The 16,601-nt window shown below is 41.4% G+C and overlaps 1 protein-coding gene across 1 annotated transcript in view; it reads left to right on the forward strand.

Moving 5' to 3' along the window:
- The window catches only part of MAN2A1 (mannosidase alpha class 2A member 1), a 208,106-nt gene that overhangs the window by 134,690 nt on the left and 56,815 nt on the right, over positions 1–16,601 (forward strand). Inside the window, exon 13 of the mRNA XM_055565880.1 lies at positions 15,441–15,606. Within this exon, the coding sequence (XP_055421855.1) occupies positions 15,441–15,606 (166 nt within the window). The remainder of the gene's footprint in view (positions 1–15,440; positions 15,607–16,601) is intronic.

The raw sequence follows: 16,601 nt of genomic DNA on the forward strand, positions 1-16,601 counted from the left end.
AGGAATGAAATTGTTTGACATAATTAGTGAGTTCCCCCCAAAAGGTATAGAAGCCACCATGATTCTTCCAATTGGCATCAGATTATTACCAAGGTGTTTGAATGCCTCGACTCTTCTCTGTCTGATTTTATCCCTTTTAAAGATCTCTTGGAAAATGTCTGCCTCTCAGGAAGTCTTTGCAGTTTGAGCAGTGCTATCTCTCCACATCTCTGTATCCCATCTCCTGGTCACAGACATAGTTAGGTGCTGACTTTTCCAAAAAAACAACATTTCTTATTCCATTCTTGTACCTCCTGAAGTAATAATTTTTATAACTCTTACATTAGCCAGTTTAAAGTTTATGATAGAATGATTTACATAATATAATTATTTATTATATATACACTTTTGCTGTCCCTCTTAAGTTTGAAGACAGTGTTTGTCAGTAGCTACTCTGTCTCACGTGTTGTTTCCTAAATGACTCTCCTTAGTGCTTTCAGAGCATGGTATCTTACATCAACCCGTTTACCAATTTTACATAAACTTGCTCAGACTCTTCCCAGGTCCCTATGATTGGTCTGTTTTCATTTTTGTTCCTAGGTACAAAACTATTTTAGATTTATTAGGTTTAGATTTTATTTTGAAAAGTGATTGAACAGACTCTTTTAAATATTTTAAGGTTTATTTGTTTAAGAGCAATGGCAAAGTAGTTGTGTGCTCAGAGAACATTTGCTAAGGTGCTGTGTTTTAATTGCCTTTTTATTGTTTATACTTTAAATCAAACTTTATTAACTAGCTGTGTGGTACTGGTTTATTGTTGTCAGATTATCATACAGAGAATTAAGTTTACACTTATGTTTTAGTTGTGTGATTTGTCTAATGAAATTAAAGTGATTTTGCACATTGCATACAACATCTTATAATTACTCCAAGGACCACAGTCAAGAAAGTGCTGAAGATGGAGAGAAGTAACGTGTGCCTCTGTCTGTGTAAAAGTATGATATTATTTTAATACCTTACAATATGAAGGCAGAGTTAGCTTGGGGACTGTCACCTGTATCTAAGAAGGATTATAATTTCCAGTTATGATATTTGGAAATAATTTGTAGAATCTAAGAAAAATTTGTAAAGGAGATGAAACTGTGTCAAAGAAGAGCTAGCGTTGGCTTTGGTGTGTCTGCCAGATAATGCCGACTTTGAGTGGCCTGTTCTGTTCCCGCTTGCAGCGCCCAGGCTTCTCCCGCCGTTAGCTGGAGCCGTGCACTGTGAAAGCGCTGAGGTAGATCTGATTCCTGGCACGCGCGTGGCTGCTCTGAGCGGCCCGTGTCGGGTCTGAGGACAGGCGCGTGTGTGAGTGCGACGCCTCAGCTGCGTGTTTCTCCTGGCTCTGTGCGCTCTTGGCCCTCTGTCCTCTCGCTCCTCCTCCCAGCGTCCGTCGTGTCTTCTGAAACTGCTACCACAAAGCTCATGACTCAGAGCAGTGCAGAGCACAGGCGGAGGAGATGCGGCTTATTTCAGTCTTCCATTCTTCTGAACCAGATTTTTTTTCCTTCTAAATGCAGATTAATAAACCGTGCACTACCAGAGGAACAAGGAAAAGGGCCCTGACAAGTCAGGGCGGGCTTCAAGCCCATCTTGGACTTCAGAGCACTTCACAGCTTTGTGGTAAAAGAAGCATTTTAAATAGAGCCTTTGGACTTATTTCACCCTTATTTGGAGAGTAGCTTTATTTTATTTTTTAGGCAAGAAAACAAAATGTGAAGTTGAGGTACTTTTTGACCTAAAATGTACTTGGTTTTAGATTTTGATATTTTGTAGGTGCTTAACATATACTCAGAGTACTGTAGGTGTTTGGATGGTGTGAGTGCTTTTCTTAGAAACGTGTTCTTTATCCCTTGTGGCGTGGTGTCTCCTTCACTGTGAGTGACGTTTTCTCTAGTGTTTTGCATCTTCTTCAGTCGGTTCTTGGGATTGTAGAGTTTCTGTCCTAGAACCGATGTTGTGTAAAAGTGTTTTGAAAAGAGAGAGTGCTTTTGTTTTGTTGTTTTCATATTTTTACCTCTTACAAGGTGGCTCACTAGCATGAAGAGATGTAGCACCAATAAAAAGTTGTTTGCTCTTCACCAGAAAACCTCACACAAGATACGTTTTCATTTGTCAACAAGGAGATACAAAGTGAATACAAACATTTGCCATTTTTGTCTTTAGCAACAAAACAACCTTATTTTACTGCATTAACTTTTAAGGTCTTTTTATTTGTGAAAATCAGCTTGTTTATGTACTGTGCATTCCTCCAAAGTTACGGCATTATAGTCACTGGAGAAATGAAATTTTCTTCTAGTAGATGAAAATTACATTTTGATTGAACATCATTCCTTATGCAGTCACCCATAAATATAATGTCTTTTGCTGTCTTTTCAGAAAATGGCTACAGATGTGATTTCTGAATTGACAAGAAAATAGAACATCTTAATGTTTTAGGTAAAACAGATGGTATTTTTGTTTTAGGCAAAGCTATCTCAGAGTGAAGGGAACTTAATTGGTGACAAGGCTCTTGGGGTCAGCCAAATTATGTACAGTTTTTGTGTCTGTTTCTTTTTATTGCTTTAGTATCAAAATTTTAGAATAGTTGGATAGGAATATTTATCCTTTTCATTGATTTGCCATTTTCTGTTATACAGTGGGAATAGTTGCAAGATTTTTCAACCTTATTTTGTTTTAAAAAATTATAAAATGAAGTGTTGATTCTACTTTGATTGTGGTTTTATTTCTGCTTTTAGAAACGCTTTTCTCAGTGTAGGCACGACTGAAATATGTAGTTGTACTTGTGAGGGTTAAGACTTGATGGTACTGAGTTGCATTTGCAGCTGTGAATCCTGGGAACATTCACGATACTAACTGTGCTCCTGTCCTGCTGGGCTTTGGGCAGGGCTCACTGTCCGATGCTTGGAAAGAGCAGAGCTGTGAAGGGAGCGCGGGCTGAGAGTTGGAGGCTCCTTCTGGTCCCACCTCTGTCACCAGCCAGCTCAATGTTTTTAAACGTTAGTTCTTTTTGCAGTATGTCTTGAAGAAGAGAGGGCTGTAGATAATCCCCAGTGTTATGTCCAACTGACATTTAGTTGTCTGTTATATACAAATCATTTATAAAGCATTCACTTGCATAAACACTGGGAAAGGAAGTTTTGAGGTAGAAAACTCTAGAAAATAACCAAGTTGGTTCAATAATTGGGACACAGGAGAAAGAAACTATTTTCCAAAATATCATGAATATTGCAAAATGAAGACCTGTGATATAGCTTGGGCTCCCCTGGTGGCTCAGCTGGTAAAGAATCCGCCTGCAGTGCAGGAGACCCTGGCTTGATTCCTGGGTCGGGAAGACCCCCTGGAGAAGGGATAGGCTACCCACTTCCATATTCTTGAGCTTCCCTGGTGGCTCAGACAGTAAAGAATCTGCCTGCAGTGCAGGAGACCTGGCTTCGATATTTTTATTCTTGGTTTTCTGTTGCCTTCCTTCTACAAGTATATTAGAGAACCATTGGAGACAGAAAGCTATGAAGTGTTGCTTTTTAGAAATGACTATGAAAGCTTTTATCACTGCTATACCCTTAAGAGCCTCAGCTCTACACTTTTTGAAATTTTAGGGAGAGTGAGCCTATAATTTCAAGATACCTTAAATAGCAAAATTTGAACCACATCTTCCAAGTGCCATTCTTCATAAATCTATTTAGAATCAAGCTTAAAAATCACCACCAGCAAATCATTTTTGTAGCCTATATGGCGACTGAACATTCTTCTATTTAATTTTTCAGCACTGCTTTATTATAAGACATAGGTTGCAAAAAATAATAAGCTATTTGTATTGTAAGCTGAAAAGAATGAGAATCATAGAGTAGATCTGCAGCAATCTCTTCTGAGGATGGCAAGAAAAATAGACATTTCAACTGTGCGTTTAGATTTGCAGTCAGGTTGACCTTAAAACCTAAATGAAGAAACAATTGGCCAACCGGAGGTGTAGAATTGGTATAGAATTTAAAGGCTCAAGAGACAGTTTTCTATGACAGTTAACCTGGGGTATCCTCTAATGCACGTTAATGAAGTCTCCTTTATGTACAGTTGGGAAGGTCCCCTGGAGGAGGAAATGACAACCCACTCCAGTATTTTTGCCTAGAGAATCCCATGGACAGAGGAGCCTGGCGGGCTACAGTCCATGGGGTCGCAAAAAGTCGGACACGACTGAGCGACTAATACTTTTACTTTTCCTGGAGGAGGGCCTGGCAACCCACTCCAGTATCCTTGCCTGGAGAATCCCCATGGACAGAGGATCTGGGCAGGCTACAATCCGTGGGGTCTCAGAGAGTCCGACATGAGTGGGTGACTAAGCACATGCACATTCTCACTGCCTCCTACAGAAAGTTAAACTCCTAAGGGAGCAGCTTGTGTGGTGTTCGAGCCATTTAGAGAAGTAGCCTTTGTTTCACCCCCTTAAAGAAAGCCCGTCCACCCCATCCTCCCCCTGCAACTGGTCGGGGGCCATCAGAGTGAGGGCTCGTTGCTGAGGTGCAGTGGCGTGGAGCTGCCTGATCAAGGAGCGTTCTGAGAGCCTTGGAGAGCTGGAGCTGGGGTAGACTCTGCTTCCAGCACGTGCACCCCAAGGCCCTCACCCGCTGGAGAAGGGTGGGCCGCCTGCTCTGCCTCCAAGAGGCCTTAGGGTCTGGCTGGTTCAGTGTGATTCCTGGCTCTGCATGGTTTTAGGATTTCATAAGCTGGCTGTAAAGCTGCACAGAGTTAAGGAAAGCACATCCTGTATGCTTTAGGCCCTGTTCTAAAGGCTCATCAGTGCTAGCTGTTTGGTATTGTTTTTATTGTTGTTAACATCTGAAAGGTGGGAGGAGAAGGGGATGCCTGAGGATGCGATGGTTGGATGGTATCACCAACTCAGTGGACGTGAGTTTTGGTAAGCTTCGGGAGTTGGTGATGGACAGGGAGGCCTGGCATGCTGCAGTTCGTGGGGTCGCAGAGAGTCGGACGTGAGTGAGCGACTGAACTGAACTAACATCTGAAAAACTCTGTCACAGCAAGTCAGTTTTACTCTCAATTAAAAGTAGTAAGAATATTCCCTTAAGGTGCAGTTTTCTTTTACAATTTTATTTTTGATTTACTGCTTTGCCTATTAGTATTATAAGCAAACTTAATTCTCTACACAAAGTAATATCTTGTAATGTAGAACTCTCTGGAATAGTTACTTAGTAGCTGCCTGTTACTCGTCTCACGTAAGGACTCTTGTTAGTAATGTTTTACGGGGCCTCTGGATTTAGTAAGGCGTCTTCAGAAACCCAGCGCTTGGTTGGCAACAGCAGGTTCAGGGGCTGCTCTCATCACTGGCCCATGAAGGGCGCCCTCACGCTGGCAGCACCTTTGTTTACATTCCTTTTGGATCTTGTCCTTGGGTGAATGGCTCCCATGAGATTAGATTTATAACATTTTTGTCCATGAATTTTAATTTATTTCTCTTAAATGTAGAAAAATTGCTGAAATAAACTTTCACATGTTAAGAAATTCAGGCTACATTTATGCACTACTGTATTCAAGTAAAATCCTAATTTTGATTGCTGAGATGAAAGTGTTCTAGTCCTAAGTGTTGAATTATTTTTCTTCTTAAATGAGGCCAAATAATATATGTTATTGAATCAACTGGAAGCTTCCAGAAAACATTGTGTTTTATTTTTCCTCTTGCTAGTATAAATTCTATATCTGGTCATGGAAGAGAAGTGTGATGGTTATTATATAGTTTCTAGGAAAGTTTTTATGGAAAAACCATTAAATGTCTAGTTAAGAAGGCCTGTTTTTTAGAAATAGAAGGATTTTTAAACTGAGAGGCCTTGGGACTTATATGAAAAAGTCTTGGGCGTATGTACATTTCATCAGTGAATGGTGTCTGCGTAAGGTATTCAAAGGTTAAAAAGTAAGCAGAATTTTAAAAGGTTAAGAATAACCACCTTGGTCAGTGTAAGGGACTGTTAATCATTTGGTATTTACGAAATGCAGGGCTGGGAGTTTTCTCCTCTGCTTCTGGGTTTTTGTTAGCTGTGTGCACTTGCTCAGGGACAGTGTGGATCTGGGCTCCTCAGACCTTGTAGCCGGCGGATGAAAAAGCAGGAGGGAGTCCGCCACGGGAGAGGGGTCAGAGTGACACCCTTCAGTCTTTCCTGGGCCCAGCTCCAGGAGCCCTGAGCTCTGCCCACTGCCCTTTGCCCTCCCTGCCTCCTGCCCCTGTTTCCAGCACTTGGGATTTTCTCTTCTGTGTGCGGTGGTCTCTGTGCTGGGAAACCGGAGCTTGGCCCTCATTTTCAGGAGGAGCAGAATGACCTGGTGTGTTCATTCCCTAGTGCTGTTTTAACAAATACCCACACACTCAGTGTCTTGATAAACCACAAATGTATTATCTTAAACATTTAGAAGCCAGAAGTTGAAAATCAGTTTCACTTGGGTGACAAGTGTTCGCAGGGCTTGTCCCTTGCGGAGGCTCTGAGGGACAAGTCTGGTCCCTGCCTGTTGTATCTTCTTGCTGTAGTTGTGTCCCGAAGGCGTGTCCGAGTCTTTGTGGCCCCGTGGACTGCAGCGTGCCCCGTTTCCTGTTCCATCAGTTTCTCGTGGTCACCTGCAGTGCTTGGCCTGCAGCCCCTTCCACACACTGCCCTATCTCTGGCAGGTTCTAAAATCTCGTGTCTTGCTCTACTTTTGAAAAGCTTTCTGTTTAGATTTCTGGGCAGTTCCCAATGTGTGGTACGTGAGCTAATGGGAAAGCCAAGTGTATACATGAAGCCTCCTGCATATCCTCCAAGTGCTTTTTAGCCTCTTTGCCCGCGCAGTGAAGCTCCTCTAGGCTTTGTTCTGGGCTTTGCATGGAACTCAGTCTTTCCTGTGCTGAGAATTAGCACAACCCAGGGTAGAAAATAGCTCGAGAAGGCAGCTCTCTTCTCTGAAATTCTCCCTTGAGCGATTCTCTGTTGCCTTCAAGCAAACGATTACTGTGTTTTACCTGGTTTCCTAGTTGCCCATAGAAGTGAGAGCTCTTGTCACCAACTACGTTACCTCTGCTGGAAGGGGGAGCATCATTTACTGTTCAGTTTCAATTTGGTGAAAGAAAAATGCTCATTTTCTCCACTTGAGTGTTTATATTTCTATTGATTTTTAAGAACACTTTACAGATTTCCTGAATTTGATCTCCTTTTATTTTTTCATTCTTTAATCTTACTTTTTAATATAGAAAATGTTCTAAGCATTTTGTTATCAAATCTGTCAGCCTTTTACTTTATTGCTGTATTTTCTATTATGGTTAAAAAGATGTTTTGTACCGCAAACTTTACATTTATTTTTCCTACTTGTTTTCTATCATTTTTTTTCTGTCTTTAAATTTTTTTAATTCATTGAGAATCAATGTTGGCATTTTGTTTTAGTGCATCTATTTACCATATGTCTTGCTCATCTATTTGTAGAAATATCATAAGATTATTTTGTTCCCTTTCTCCCAATAAGAGGATTTCAGTGGGATTTTGGTTGGCGGTTGGCATAAATTCATGAATTTATGGCATAAAATTCATGAATTAATTTTGGGAGAATTGTATATTTTACAGTATTTTAGTTTTCTCACCTAGAAAAGTATATTTCTCTTCATTTTTTATGTCCCTCAATAAAGCTCTGTCAGCCTCTTTGTATACATTTTGCTTATTTTGTGTAAAGTTAATTTCTAGTTTGAATCCTCTCCTGGTTGATTCTTAACCATGCTGCTGCTGCTGCTGCTAAGTCACTTCAGTCCTGTCCGACTCTGTGCGACCCCATAGACGGCAGCCCACCAGGCTCCCCCGTCCCTGGGATTCTCCAGGCAAGAACACTGGAGTGGGTTGCCATTTCCTTCTCCAGTGCATGAAAGTGAAAAGTGAACGTGACGTCGCTCAGTCGTGTCTGACTCTTAGCCACCCCATGGACTGCAGCCCACCAGGCTCCTCCGCCCATGGGATCTTCCGGGCAAGAGTGCTGGAGTGGGTGCCATCGCCTGCTCTGTCCTGACGCCATCTTTGTGTGTATCACGCACACTCTGTACATAGAGTGTGCAGAGTCCTTCCTACCTCCTCTCTTGTACTGAACTCAGCAATACTCAGCACAGGGCCTGTGTGGTCACAGTCGCAGGTTTGTCACTGCACGTGGCAGGAGGCGCGCTCCTCTGTCCGTTCCGTATTGCTTCCTAACGCAGCCGGGTGTCTCGTGGTGGCTGTGTGTGCGTGTGTTCTGTGCACCCATTTATCTCCTCTGCCTCCCCACATCTTATCTGAACTCTTGTTGAAGGTGTCTGTAACATGTGTGGTTTTGTTAATTTCTCTCATTTAGATTTATGTATGCTTTACCTAGCATGTGAGGTGGCTCAGAGAACCTGGGTTGATTAAAACCTCCATCCCACCATCCATGTGATTTGTATACCAGGGTCCCTGGTCAGGACACCAGGAGGGTCTTGCAAGAGAAAGGAGAGAGTTAATTGCTGTTGATATTCTTCTTTGTGTCAGGTCTCAGCCCTGGGATTTTCCAAACATTTTACTATATAACCCTAACTGCAAGCTTGTCTCCTGATTTTATAGATAAGGATCTTAAAGCCTCTCAAATTATATGTATGATTGTTGGCTTTTGAACTTGAATGTATCTGACTCCAGAGCTTAGGAATCACAGAACTGATTGTGATTTTTGAAGGTCTAATGTATCTCAAAAAAGCTTCTTTTTGGTTTTTTAATATCTTGATTTTTATTCTGATGGCTATTATGGTAAGCATTATGTTTTAAAACTAGAAAACTAGGTGGACTATATGAATATAAGTTCATATTTAGAAATTGTAGTTTTTGTAAACAGGTAAAGCTACATATTTTCATATTCAGAATAACTTAATGTAAAGGTTACTACTCTTTATATTATGCTCCACTAATGGGCTATTTAGAGAAGTTGAATATATTGTTTGAAGTGAATTTTTTAATATGCTGTCATTGATTAATAATCAGACAGACTGAACTCTAGTTTTTGCTTTTATTCTTAACTTTCCCTTTGATCATGAATCTGTCATTGCCCTCATCTTTGCAGAGGGGTTAATTACATAGTTTTTCAACCATATCTTTTGAGGAATTAAAATAATCAAAATGAAAACGACTTGATAAAACCATAAAGCTCCTCACTAGTAGGTATTATTTACAAATGATAAAGTCTCCCCCTGAGATGCTTGTTTTAGTCGTCCGTCAGCTGTTTATTGAACGTTATTTCATGCAAGGTACTGCACTAGGTGCGTGAAGGAGCAGTTACTGTTCATATAACCTGGTGTGTGTTTAATTGGTTTTAAACTTTACTAACAGGTGGCATTTCTCGTTTGTCTTCCTTTCACCTCCATAAATGCATGTAATATTTTTTAATGTTTATTAAAACTGTAGTTTAGTTTTTTAATATTTTTTAATATCACTTGAATAATGTTTTTGACTGTTGTTTGAATATGCAGTAAGGTCATAAGATAAATGACCTTATATACTTTCATATACTTATATGTAAGTATATACTCTTATATACTCTCATATACTTATATGTAAGTATATACTCTTATATACTCTTTGGTATATAAGATTTTTTCTATTCCATTGATCTAGTTTATAAGTTTTCTTTCACAAATGTACTGAAATGTAAATAGCTTTTTGTTCATCCTGAGCTTTCTGAAGAGAGAATGTCTGTGGGGATCTTTGGCATCAGTGAAGAATCTGTCTTCACATCTGTGGAGTTTTTCACAAGTAAATTTGGAGCTAAGGGGATCTCCACAGGAAACCCCATTTGTCAGAATGGTTGTTATAGGCATGTCCTGTGAGTCCAGTGGTTAGGATGGTGAGGGGTGAGGCTGAGTGCTAAGCCCGTTCTGGCCCCTCTAACCAGTGGAATCTTGCCGCATACCTGACCTCGTGAACCTCAGCTCTCCTGACTGCGCAGTAATGGATGAAACGCTGTGTCTTGTAGGTTACAAGTCTTCGGACCGAGCTTGGCACACAGGAAGGCTCTGTGGGTGGTACCTCCAGTGGCACTCTCACCGGGGGCCTCTTCCTTCATGCCGCCCTGGGTCCAGTCCTGGGAGGAGGTCCGCCTGGTCCTGGTCATTGGTTTATAGCAGGTGTTGGTTAGATCGGCCAAAAAATAGGAGCCAGAGGACCACTGTTGCCTTAACATGATTCGAATCATTTCTACAAAAGAAGTTAGGGAATTTTAAATAGACTCCTCTTCATTAGAATCTTCAAGCACAGAATCACATTTACATTGAAATTCTAGTTTTTCATAAAATGATTCCCGATCTGACATGAACAAGCAGATGTTTCTCCTCCCCGTTTTCTCTCAGCCGCGATAGATCATAGTCTCATTTGATTGGCAGGTGACATATGAGTGCTCTGTCTGCATGAGGTGAAGGTTGTTCTCTATATATAGAGACACGAGATAATTGCCTGTAGCCCCAAGTCATGGGGGCTGAGTGTCATAATGAGGACTGGGAAGCTGCTTGATGACGGGTGGATCGGAAGCCAAGGCAAATGTAGGAGAGACTGGGGGGAAAATAGTTCTGAGCTTCCTATGCAGTTTCTTCCGAGGTTAAATAGAAATGAACTATTCCCCCTTTTCAGGAATATTACTGTTTTCTTTTGTCAGTGTGGATGAAATATTATTTTTTAATAAGTGAGTATGATAGTTGGAAAAAAGGAAAGATATAAGCATCTGAATGCAGAGTTCCAAAGAATAGCAAGAAGAGATAAGAAAGTCTTCCTCAGCAATCAGTGCAAAGAAATAGAGGAAAACAACAGAATGGGAAAGACTAGAGATCTTTTCAAGAAAATTAGAGATACCAAGGAAACATTTCATGCAAAGATGGGCTCGAATAGAAGCAGAAGATATTAAGAAGAGGTGGCAAGAATACACGAAGAACTGTACAAAAAAGATCTTCACAACCCAGATAATCACGATGGTGTGATCACTCACCTAGAGCCAGACATCCTGGAATGTGAAGTCAAGTGGGCCTTAGAAAACATCACTACGAACAAAGTTAGTGGAGGTGATGGAATTCCAGTTGAGCTATTTCAAATCCTGGAAGATGATGCAAATTTCAAATCCTGGAAGTGAAAGTGCTGCACTCAATATGCCACCAAATTTGGAAAACTCAGCAGTGGCCACGGGACTGGAAAAGGTCAGTTTTCATTCCAATCCCAAAGAAAGGCAATGCCAAAGAATGCTCAAACTACCGCACAATTGCACTCATCTCACACACTAGTAAAGTAATGCTGAAAATTCTCCAAGACAGGCTTCAGCAATACGTGAACCGTGAACTTCCAGATGTTCAAGCTGGTTTCAGAAAAGGCAGAGGAACCAGAGATCAAATTGCCAACATCCGTTGGATCATGGAAAAAGCAAGAGAATTCCAGAAAAACATCTATTTCTGCTTTATTGACTATGCCAAAGACTTTGACTGTGTGGATCACAATAGAAAATTCTGAAAGAGATGGGAATACCAGACCACCTGACCTGCCTCTTGAGAAATCTGTATGCAGGTCAGGAAGCAACAGTTAGAAGTGGACATGGAACAACAGACTGGTTCCAAATAGGAAAAGGAGTATGTCAAGGCTGTATATTGTCACCCTGCTTATTTAACTTCTATGCAGAGTACATCATGAGAAACGCTGGGCTGGAAGAAGCACGAGCTGGAATCAAGATTGCCAGGAGAAATATTAATAAGCTCAGATATGCAGATGACACCATCCTTATTGCAGAAAGTGAAGAGGAACTAAAGAGCCGCTTGATGAAAGTGAAAGAGGACAGTGAAAAAGTTGGTTTAAAGCTCAACATTCAGAAAACTAAGATCATGGCATCTGGTCCCATCACTTCATAGCAAATAGATGGGGAAACAGTGTCAGACTTTATTTTTCTGGGTTCCAAAATCACTGCAGATGGTGATTGAAGTCATGAAATTAAAAGACGCTTACTCCTTGGAAGGAAAGTTATGACCAACCTAGATAGCATATTGAAAAGCAGAGACATTACTTTGCCAACAAAAGTCAAGGCTATGGTTTTTCCGGTAGTCACGTATGGATGTGAGAGTTGGACTGTGAAGAAAGCTGAGCGCTGAAGAATTGATGCTTTTGAACTGTGGTGTTGGAGAAGACTTCTGAGAGTCCCTTGGACTGCAAGGAGATCGGCCCTGGGATTTCTTTGGAGGGAATGATGCTAAAGCTGAAGCTCCAGTACTTTGGCCACCTCATGCGCAGAGTTGACTCATTGGAAAAGACTCTGATGCTGGGAGGGATTGAGGGCAGGAGGAGAAGGGGACAACAGAGGATGAGATGGCTGGATGGCATCACTGACTTGATGGACATGAGTTTGAGTGAACTCCGGGAGTTGGTGATGGACAGGGAGGCCTGGCGTGCTGCAGTTCATGGGGTTGCAAAGAGTCAGACACGACTGAGCGACTGAACTGAACTGAACTGATGATAGTTTAATATGAAACCTATTGGTTCCATTCATAATTGAAAGGTTTAAAAAGTCTCATGTTTGGAGATACTGACAGTGTAACAAATGTCTTACTACTGAACACAGTAGTGACAATGAAAATTTACTTCATTTGTGGTGGTGTACTTATCTCCCCGGAAGCGTAACTCATGTATGATCGTGCTTTCTCTGTACTCTGCTTGAAGCATACATGGATAGGAGTTTGTGTGTCAGGCAGCTGTGTGCTGTGATGCTCCTGAACGTGCTGTGAATCTCTAATTATGTGGAAAAAATTGTTTTCTTAGTACAGCATTATACTCATTATATACTCCATACACTTTTCTTTTGAATATATTCCTGGCATGATAATTACATAATCATTTAGTACAGTAGAAACATCATTATGGTCAAATACTAATTAGCTACTAACACGAAACAAAACAGAACCTAGTTCACAGCATATTATAAAAATCTATTTAATACTGTACAAAATGAAATATATGGTTAAAATTATTATTTGCTTTAAGTGTGAATTACTTTGTATCAGAAAGAATCAGTGTTTTGTATGCTTGCTGCCTAAGTCTATTTCTTGGATGCATTGTATTTTATTATCAGATCCTTTATGACCAGCTCTGTGTAGTGGGGCATCCAGAGATTTGCAGTGGAAATTCTGGACTCCATTCTAGGTCTTCCTCAGGGCTTCTACAGAATTAGGAGGCTGGCCTAAGCCTTTAGCCTACAAATACAGACTACAGAGAGCTCTTCTCATACTGGCGCTAAGCCTCTGGACGTGTGGGGTTCCGTAGTAAGCCACTCGTTTCTGGGACGCTGCTTTGCATGTCTGATGCTGGGCGTGAGCGATCCTTGACCGCCTTCCTGCCCTCGCGCAGCCGAGGGAGGTAGTGCAGTCTAGTTGGTAACGCTGAAGCCCCTGGCATTTGTGGCTCTCCAGGCGTGAGTGTGGCTGGAGAACCGTCGGGGAAACCTAAGCTCCGGTGGAGGGTGGTGGGCGGGCACACACGGGCTGGCAGATGCCTTCAGGGGAGTCTGCCCAACATGCCTCTCAGGGGCAGTGCTCTCCCTCTCCTTGCTTCATGGACACAGTGGGGTTTGGTCTAGGACTTTGGGGCTTCAGTGCCTTATGTAGATTCTTGCTTTGTTTTGTCTTGTTTCTGACTGCATGCTTCTGACGCTCTTTTCTCAAATACACATGGGACCTCAGTGAACGCAAACAGTGTTAGAGCTCGTCACCCTGAGGTGCACTGCAAGTCTAAAAGGAGCCAAAGACGCTCTTATGTTGTTACCTTTGGTGTATTACAATACTGAGTCAAGCAAAAGCGCTTCTCCTGATAACGTACGAGTCAACGTTTCATGGGTTTCATGCTACATCCTCCTTTTCCTTTATCCTTCACTTTCGTTTTGATCACTGTATTTATTTCCTAATGAACCATTTGCAATGCAGCTGGAACGTGCAGGACACGTGCTGCTCGACTCTGAGACGCACTGAGCAGACAGTGGTAGCTGGGACCCCGTCTGCTGGAGTACCGGGTGAGAGGGGGGCGTGGTTGGCTGCCTGACTCTGTGTTCCTGAAGTTACGGGAGTGGACAGGAACGTACGTGAAAGTACAGGAAATGCCATGAAAAGGTTAACTAATGAATCAGTTATATTGTCAGGTATCCTCTCTGAAATGCTGTTTCTTGTGTTTGAAGATAATATGTTGTAAAAGTATTATAAAGTAAAATCATAGGTCTTACAAAGAATGCATAATTCCTGAAGTCTGTGACGTGATCTAGAACGTTTCTGCTCACAGGCAAAGCTGTGAAGCGGTGAGGACCTAATGCTATTGAGGAAACCAAGGCTGTTAAGGGCTTCAGCTGACAATATCTAAATATCAAAGAATTGAGAGAGAAATGTAGGAAAAATGATTAAGATCTTGAATATTCTTAACAAATATAGTTATGTTTAAAACCATCATGTAAAAATTAAATGTTACTTGATGGATGTGTGCTAATATAAGGTATTATTGGAAAAATTTTGCCAAAACCCCACTTCATTCTAAGAACTGCACTTATTTGCAAATGTTGCCTAAACTTATTTTAATAGTCTTTATTCCCTTTTCTAGCTAAGTTCCAATCAATTTTTTTTACTACTATTTATTATAAGATTTCAGCCTCTTATTTTAAGTGAATTTGCTTCAAATGATCTTTCTTCTGGGACCAACTTTCTGGGATAATAGGGACCCCTGTTTATAAAGTACATGTGTGGCTGCGTGTATAGCCATATATTTCACTGTGTGTTAGTCCTCTAAAGTGAATGTCAGAATTTTAATTGAAATTAATTGTGACTAAAATGCAAACGTTAAGGGATTCCCTTGTGGCTCAGCTGGGAATCCACCTGCAGTGTGGGAACCTGGGTTTCATCCCCGGTTGGAGAAGGGAAAGGATACCCACTCCAGTTTTCTGGCCTGGAGAATTCCATGGACTGTATGTATAGTCCATGGGGTCACAAAGAGTTGGACACAACTGAGCGACTTTCACTTTCAAAATGCAAACAGGTAATTTATGTATTTTTGTATCCAGATTAGGCAAGGATCAGGATATTGTATAGGGCTGCTTATTTCAGATTAATAAAACCATATGTGCATAAGTCATTTTCTAGGACATAGAAATAGTGATAGCAGTTCTGTTGCTGTCTTTCGTTTGTAAAGCATTCATTCTTAGGAAGTGAATCATTGTTTCACTGCCCTTTGCACAGTGTGGTGTTTGTTGAGATGAAAATTGCCTGTTCTCTGAAAGTTTTACTGGAATGTTTCTGAAAACTCTTCTCCTTGGGTTGGTTTTATGCTTATCTGTGAGTTGAAATCTTACGAATAATGTGAAAAAAGGACAAATGTTTTGAGACCCCACTAGTAAAGCAACTGTTTTTACAGGTATCTCGTGGTCTATAACCCTTCAGAACAAGCTCGAAGCTCTATAGTCTCAGTCTGTGTGAGCTCATCCGCAGCGCAAGTGTCCTCTGCTTCAGGAAAGCCTGTGGACATCCAGATGAGTGCAGTGTGGGACACAGCGACTACCGCCTCACAGACAGCCTACGAGGTATGCGCTCTCCATGCAGCGGACGGAGGCACAGCCAGTGCATAGTTTGTCACGTTGCTGTTGTTGTTAAGTTGCACAGTCATGCCTGACTCTCTTGGGACCCCATGGACGGTAGCCTGCCATTCTCCTGTCCATGGGACTCTCCAGGCAGGAACACTGGAGTGGGTGTCATTTCCTTCTCCAGGGGATCTTCCTGACCCAGGAATCGAACCCAGGTCTCCTGAATTGGCAAGTGAATACTTTACCGCTGACCACCAGGGAAGCCCCACTCACTGGCCAATGAAATGACTCTAAAGGAAAATAGATCCTTTGTTTTCCAAAATATTAACATCTTTGTTAGTGTGTATATTACATGTTATTTTTAGTGCACTATGAGTATGTATATTGTTCGTTTTTGTAAGTGTGTATATTGTAACTCTTTCCTGATTCCGTATAAAATTTTGAACTTTTTTGCCTAACTCAATTTAATGAGTTGTAAGTATTGAAAGTGAAAGTGGAGAGTGAAAAAGTTGGCTTAAAGCTCAACATTCAAAAAATGAAGATCATGGCATCTGGCCCCATCACTTCATGGGAAATAGATGGGGAAACAGTGTCAGACTTTATTTTTGGGGGCTCCAAAATCACTGCAGATGGTGACTGCAGCCATGAAATTAAAAGACACTTACTCCTTGGAAGGAAAGTTATGATCAACCTAGATAGCATATTCAAAAGCAGAGACATTACTTTGCCAACAAAGGTCCATCTAGTCAAGGCTATGGTTTTTCCTATGGTCATGTATGGATGTGAGAGTTGGACTGTGAAGAAAGCTGAGCGCCGAAGAATGATGCTTTTGAACTGTGGTGTTGGAGAAGACTCTTGAAAGTCCCTTGGACTGCAAAGAGATCCAACCAGTCCATTCTGAAGGAGATCAGCCCTGGGATTTCTTTGGAAGGAATGATGCTAAAGCTGAAACTCCAGTACTTTGGCCACCTCATGCGCAGAGTTGACTCATTGGA

The sequence above is a fragment of the Bubalus kerabau genome, chromosome 1 (genome assembly GCF_029407905.1).
Source record: "Bubalus kerabau isolate K-KA32 ecotype Philippines breed swamp buffalo chromosome 1, PCC_UOA_SB_1v2, whole genome shotgun sequence".
Classification (NCBI taxonomy): Eukaryota; Metazoa; Chordata; class Mammalia; order Artiodactyla; family Bovidae; genus Bubalus; species Bubalus kerabau.